The sequence below is a fragment of the Eriocheir sinensis genome, chromosome 47, assembly GCF_024679095.1.
Source record: "Eriocheir sinensis breed Jianghai 21 chromosome 47, ASM2467909v1, whole genome shotgun sequence".
NCBI classification, from domain to species: domain Eukaryota; kingdom Metazoa; phylum Arthropoda; class Malacostraca; order Decapoda; family Varunidae; genus Eriocheir; species Eriocheir sinensis.
In genome coordinates, this window is record NC_066555.1 from 621,326 (window position 1) to 628,750 (window position 7,425).

Sequence of the window (7,425 nt, forward strand, 5' to 3'; positions counted from 1 at the left end):
GATGATGATGAAGGTGGTGGTGATGAAGGTGATGGTGACAATAATAAAAAGACGATGAAAAAAAAAATGGTGAGAAATACTGATTACGATTTCAATGGTGATGAAAATGGTGATGAAGGTGGTGATGATGAAGGTGGTGGTGATGAAGGTGATAATGATAGTGACAATAGAAAGACGCTGAAAATGATGGTATATAAATTAACTACTTGCTCTACCGTAAAAAAAAAAAAAAAAAAAAAAAAAAAATGACAACTATTTTGGTGGTGATGATATTGGTGATGATGAAGGTGATGGTGGTGATGAAGGTGATAATGATAGTGACAATATAAAGACGCTGAAAACAATGGTATATAAATTAACTACTTCCTCTACCGTACAAAAAAAAAAAAAAAAAAACCTGACAACTATTTTGGTGGTGATGATATTGGTGATGATGAAGGTGGTGATGGTGATGAAGGTGATAATGATAGTGACAATAGAAAGACGCTGAAAAAAATAGTATATATATGAACTATTTCCTCTACCGTAAAAAAAAAAAATAAATAAATAAATAAATAAATAAAAAAATGACAACTATTACGGTGGTGATGATATCGGTGATGATGAAGGTGATGGTGGTGATGAAGGTGATGATGAAAGTGACAATAGAAAGACGCTGAAAAAAATAGTATATATATGAACTACTTCCTCCGTAAAAAAAAAAAAAAAAAAAAAAAAAAAAAGCTGACAACTATTTTGGTGGTGATGATATTGGTGATGATGAAGGTGATGATGGTGATGATGTACGTACCCTGGCGGTGGTGTGGCTCATGGTGAAGCAGCAGCCTAGAGATGAGCCCGCGCCTCCTCGCCCTCCTCCATCACCTCACGGCACCTGCACGCACACACGCACGCACACACACACGTACACGAGCATTAGTCAAGGGCGTACACGGCAATGGTTCACGTACATACTAAGAGGGGGAGGGAGGGGGAGGGGAGGGGGGCTGGTACACATGACACATATGAGGGGGGGTATGTGTCCTCAGAGCCACATATATGATGATTGGGGACACATATCTAGTTTAAATTACGTATGTGTTGTCCTAGTCATATATACTACACATAGACACATTTTTGGGACACATATGAGGGGGGTGTATGTGTCCTCAGAGCCATATATATGATGATTGGGGACACATATCTAGTTTAAATTATGTATGTGTTGTCCTAGTCATATATACTACACATAGATAGGCATATTTTTTGGGACACATATGAAGGGGATGTATGTGTCCTCAGAGCCATATATATGATGATTGGGGACACATATAGGGTTTAAATCATGTATTGTCCTCCTATAGTCAATATATACTACACATACATAGACACATTTTCGGGACACATATGAAGGGGGTGTATGTGTCCTCAGAGCCACATACATGATGATTGGGGACACATATGGTTTAGATAATGTGTTGTCCTAGTCATATATACACGTAGTTACGACACATTTAACGGACACATATGAGAGCTTTACTGACACATGCCTGGGACACATATGAGGGCGCAATGTTCTATTAGTCACTTAACCAAGACACATAGTAGAAACTTGTGTCGTGTCCTGAAAGCCACATAGAGGACACATACCTAATGACTGGGATACATAATAACACATGGCCGCATAAATTACCTACCACTTGTGTGAAAGACGAAGATATGAAACGATGATGGAAATGAGAGAATGATGATTATGATGATGATGATAGTTGATTTTAATTATGAAAGCGATATATTTTTTTTACTACTACTACTACTACTACTACTACTACTACTACTACTACTACTACTACTACTACAACTACTACTACTACTACTACTACTACTACTAATAATAATAATAATAATAATAATAATAATAAGAAGAAGAAGAAGAAAAGAAGGAGGAGGAAGACGAAAAAGAAGAAAAGGAAGAAAAAACAAGAAAATTACTGCAATTAAAAAAAAAAATGGTAATTTAGGAAAAAATAGAAAAAGAATGATATAGAGAACAAAGAGGAGGAAGAAGATGAGGAAGAAAAAGATGAAAAGGCAGAGGAGGAGGAAGATGAAAAGGGAGACGAGGAGGAGAAGGAAGAGGAGGAGGGGAAGGAGAAGGAAGAAGAAGAGGCAGAGGAGAAAAAGGAAAAAAAATATTAATAATGAAATAGAAGATAAAATGAAAGAAAATAATAATAAAAAATAAGAAGAAAAAAAGGAGAAAGAGGAAGAAGGAAAATAGGAGGAAGAAAACGATGAGAAAACTAAAAAAAAAAAGGTATTAGGAGGAGCAATAGAAGAAGAGGAAGAGGAGGAGGAGGAGGAGGAGGAGGAGGAGGAAGAAGTAGCATAATTTAAGTCAAGTAGCGAGCAAAATGTTGAATTCAAGTGTGACATTCCTTCTGCTTAAGACTGACTGGCTTAACTGAGAGAGAGAGAGAGAGAGAGAGAGAGAGAGAGAGAGAGAGAGAGAGAGAGAGAGAGAGAGAGAGAGAGAGAAAAGGAAAAGAAAGGGAAGGGAAAGGAATGGAAAAGATATGAAGAGAGAGAGAGAGAGAGAGAGAGAGATTACAAAGAAACCCTACAAATAATAATAATAATAATAATAATAATAATAATAATAATAATAATAATAATGGGTTTTGGGGCCGGTGCAAAAATAATTACATTAGTCTGAGTAACATTTCAACGGGATATATAACAAATGTAATATTCTCTCTCTCTCTCTCTCTCTCTCTCTCTCTCTCTCTCTCTCTCTCTCTCTCTCTCTCTCTCTCTCTCTCTCTCTCTCTCTCTCTCTCTCTCTCTCTCTCTCTCTCTCTCTTGTTTGGCTTCTCTCTCACACACAAAGGCGAGAACATTCTGATATACATATATACAAACAGGGCACGTGTGTGTGTGTGTGTGTGTGTGTGTGTGTGTGTGTGTGTGTGTGTTGAAAGTGATATATACGCCCGAGGGAGGAGGAAAATAACTAAGAAAAGGAGGAGGAGGAGGAGGAGGAGGAAGGAAGGAGAGAGGAAGAAGCTGATAAAATTTAAGCTTAAGGGAAAAGGAAGAGAGAAAAGAGGACACTAATAAGAGGAGGAGGAAGAGGAGGAGGAGGAGGAGGAGGAGGAGGAGGAGGAAGAGGAGGAGGTCAAGAGAGAAGAGGCAGCATTTGAACAAAGCAAGTGGAGACAAAATTAAGAGGAAGATAATAAGGAACGAAGGAGGAGGAGGAGGAGGGGGAAGAGGAAGAGGAGGAGGAGGGAGAACAGGAAGAGAAACGGGTGATACGGGACAAAACAGTAGAGGAAGAAAGAGATAGAGGAGGAGGAGGAGGAGGAGGACGAGGGGAAGGAGGAGGAGGAAGAGGAGGGCCACGAAATCCTCCCTCGGGCGCCCACAAGATAATGTCAAGAGGGGCTCGTGACACACTGAAGAAGGAGGAGGAGGAGGAGGAGGAGGAGGGAAGAGGAGGTGTCATTTCTAGAGGTGCTTGTCATATCTCCAATACTACTACTACTACTACTACTACAACTACTACTACTACTACTGATAAACCTACCCTTTCCTTATCACAGACCTTCCTATTGACATCCTCCCGTCATATAAGACTGCTGTAACCCCGAGAGAGAGAGAGAGAGAGAGAAGAGAGAGAGAGAGAGAGTTTTGTACAGTTTCATTCATCGTGTTTCAGTTCTGTTCCAATCGTGTTTCAGTTCTGTTCCAATCGTGTTTCAGTCCTGTTCTCATCGTGTTTCAGTCTGTCTCGTGTTTCCTTCCGGTTCAGTCCTGTCTACAACGTGTTTACTTCATGTTCCAATCGTGTTTCAGTCCTGTTCTTATCGCGTTTCAGTCCTATTCTCATCGCGTTTCAACCCTGTTTTCATCGTGTTTCAGTCTGCCTCGTGTTTCACTCTGGTTCAGTCCTGTCTACAACGTGTTTACTCCATGTTCCAATCGTGTTTCAGTCCTGTTCTCATCGTGTTTCAGTCTGTCTCGTGTTTCCATCGTGTTTCAATTCATGTTTCCTTCCTGTACCAGTCCTGTGTTATCCTGTCAGCGTCGTGTCCCGTTCCCGTCCCTCAGGTGTGTGTGTGTGTGTGTGTGTGTGTGTGTGACAGGACAGGAGGTAACCCGCGCCAGGCCCAGGTGAGGCGGAGGTGCTTTCTTTACCATGACCTTGACGGGAGGGGGAGGAGGAGGAGGAGGAGGAGGAGGGAGAAAAAAGGGGAGCTGGAAGGGAGAAGGGAGAGGTTGCTACGGTTGTTGTTGTTGTTGCTGTTGTTGTTGTTGTTTGCTGTCACTATCATCATCATCATCATCACACACACACACACACACACACACACACAATGGTATATTAATAACTTTTTGTGTGTTCCTTTATGGTGCATTCAGTTCATGTGTGTGTGTGTGTGTGTGTGTGTGTGTTACTTCTCTCTCACCTGCGTCGCCATGTCTTGAAGAGGGCAAACGGAGGAGGAGGAGGAGATGGAAGAGGAAGAAGAGGAGGAGAAGACATCATCTTCACAACGTAATACGCACACACATACATACATACATACATTCTGCGTGGTCAACACACACACACACGCACACACAACAGCGGGGGCGGCAGCGGGCAAAGCGTGGTGGGAGGAGGAAGAGGAGGAGGAGGAGGAGGAGGGGCCGCATTCCTGACATACCTCCACCTTTTGCCCGCGGCCTCCACCAGGTTCTCCTCAGGCGCTCTCCTCCTCCTCCTCTTCTTTATTCTTCTCTTCCTCCTCTTCTTCCTCCTCCTCCTCCTTATTATCCTTCTCCATCTCCTCATGCTTTAAGAGGTGTGAATTCTCCTTCTTCTTCTCTTCCTCCTTCTCCTCCTCTTTATTCCTCTCTTCTTCCTCCTCCTCCTCCTCATCTTCTCATGCTTTAAATAGGCTGAATTCTCCTCCTTCTTCCTCATGATCTTCCTCCTCCTCCTCCTCCTCCTCTTCTTCTTCTTGCTCCTCCTTTACTCCTCACCTCTTCCTCTTCCTCTTCTTCCTCCTCCTTCTTCTCATGTTTTATAAGGTCTGACCCCCCATGGTCCTCCTCCTCCTCCTCCTCTTTATAAATAGTAGTAGTAGTAGTAGTAGTAGTAGTAGTAGTAGTTGTTGTTTTTGTTGTTGTTGTTGTTGTGAGGAAAAGGAGGAGGACAAGGACGAAGAGGACGAGCATTTGGAGGAGGAGGAGGAGGAGGAGGAGGAGGAGGAGGCAGACGTTGACACAGGTAAAACGGGCGCCACCACCAGGGAGGAGGAGGAGGAGGAGGAGGTTAAGAACAGCTGAGGGAGAGAGGATGTGGCGGGGAGAGAGAGAGAGAGAGAGAAGGATGTGGATAAGAGGAGGAGGAGGAGGAGGAGGACAGGTGAGGGAGCTACAGGTGGGTGAGGAGGAGGAGGAGGAGGGAGGTAAATGAGGAGGTGAAGGAGGGGCGGGACACTTGCTGGTGGTCTTCCTCCGCCTCTTCCTCCTCCTCCTCCTCTTCTTCCTTCTCTGGCCATGCCCAACCCTCTTAGCATTTCTTCCTCCTCCTCCTCCTCTCGTCTTCCTTCTATTATAGTCACACACATGTCTTCCTCCTCCTCCTCCTCCTCCTCCTCCTCCTGTTGTCATTCCTCACTTCCCTTCTTCGTGAGTCTTCTTCCTATCCTTATCACCTCCTCTCTTCTTCTTCTTCTTCTTCTTCTTCTTCTTCTTCCTCCTCCTCCTCCTCTTCCTCCAACAACAACGATAATATGTGAGCGTGTGAGTTATTTTTAGCGCACGCACACACACACACACACGTTTTTTCTTTTTTTTTCCTCTCTCCTCTCCTTCATTCTTCCCTGACCTACCACCATCATCACTCTCTCTCTCTCTCTCTCTCTCTCTCTCTCTCTCTCTCTCTCTCTCTCTCTCTCTCTCTCTCTCTCTCTCTCTCTCTCTCTCTACCATTTATCTCCCCTACTCTTACTTTCCTCCTTCCTCCTCCTCCTCCTCCTCCTTCTTCTTCTTCCTCATCTTTCATAATATCTTCCCATTATCACCCACGGCCTCCTCCTCCTCCTCCTCCTCCTCCCTTCCCTAAACCACAAACCTCACTCTTCCTCCCTTCCCTTCGTCACTTTCCCTTCCTCCTCCTCCTCCTCCTCTTCTTCCTCACCTTCTTCACCTACCTTAAATTCTTCCTCCTCCTCCTCCTCTTTATCTAGTGTTCTCTCTCTTCCTCTTTCACTTCTATTTTCATTTTCTCTATCTTTCCTTTCTTTTTCCTTCTTTTCCTCCCTTTCTCTTCCCTTCTTTTCCTCCATCCTTTTCCTTTGTAGTTTTCCCTCTCCTCTTTCCCTTCCTTTCCATCTTTTTCTCTCTTTTCCTTCCATCCTTTTCTCTCCTCTTTTCCTTCTATCCCTTTCTCTCCCTTTTCCTTCTCTTTCCTTCCATCCCTCTCTCTCATTTCCCCTTCCTTCTCTTCCCCTCCAATCCCTAATATGATACTTGTATGAATGTATTGTATTGTACTGTATTATGTGTCTCTATGGAAAATACAGAACACAACTGAATATATACATGTGACTTAAGACGTCTATAGAATATATTGATTTGATTTTTAACTTTCTCTCTCTCTCTCATTAGCGGCAGTAGTAGTAGTAGTAGTAGTAGTAGTAGTAAACAGTCTGAACACATTAATTATATTTTTCTTGTGCCTCTGACTGGTAAAATAAGACACTCGCTTCTCACATCAGGTATTTCTAAAGGTCAAAGAGGGGGTCAGTCGGGTTCTAATGAGCGTTTCTTCAGGTTCATGGTATACAGAGGAAGGGTCACACTACCACCAGGGTCATACAACTACTCCTGGATATGCCCACAGCTCCTACGAAAGCCTTGTCAAATATGTGTTTCTTTAGGTTCATGGTACAGAGGAAGGGTCACACTACCACCAGGGTCATAAAACTACTCCTGAAAATGCCCACAACTCCTACGAAAGCCTTGTCAAATACGTGTGCTTGGGTTCATGGTGTACAGAGGAAGGGTCAAACTACCACAAGGGTCATACAACTACCCCTGGAAATGCCCACAGCTCCTACGAAAGCCTTGTCAAATATGTGTTTCTTTAGGTTCATGGTACAGAGGAAGGGTCACACTACCACCAGGGTCATAAAACTACTCCTGGATATGCCCACAGCTCCTACGAAAGCCTTGTCAAATACGTGTGCTTGGGTTCATGGTATACAGAGGAAGGGTCAAACTACCACCAGGGTCATAAAACTACTCCTGGATATGCCCACAGCTCCTACGAAAGCCTTGTCAAATACGTGTGCTTGGGTTCATGGTGTACAGAGGAAGGGTCAAACTACCGCCAGGGTCATAAAACTACTCCTGGAAATGCCCACAACTCCCACGAAAGCCTTGTCAAAT

At 43.6% G+C, this 7,425-nt stretch overlaps 1 protein-coding gene across 1 annotated transcript in view; it reads right to left on the reverse strand.

The window, feature by feature from the left end:
- The window catches only part of LOC126981160 (tyrosine-protein kinase CSK-like), a 66,013-nt gene that overhangs the window by 17,117 nt on the left and 41,471 nt on the right, over nucleotides 1-7,425 (reverse strand). The window contains exon 2 of the mRNA XM_050831876.1: nucleotides 791-874. Coding sequence (XP_050687833.1) covers nucleotides 791-811 — 21 coding nt within the window. The 5' untranslated portion in view covers nucleotides 812-874. The remainder of the gene's footprint in view (nucleotides 1-790; nucleotides 875-7,425) is intronic.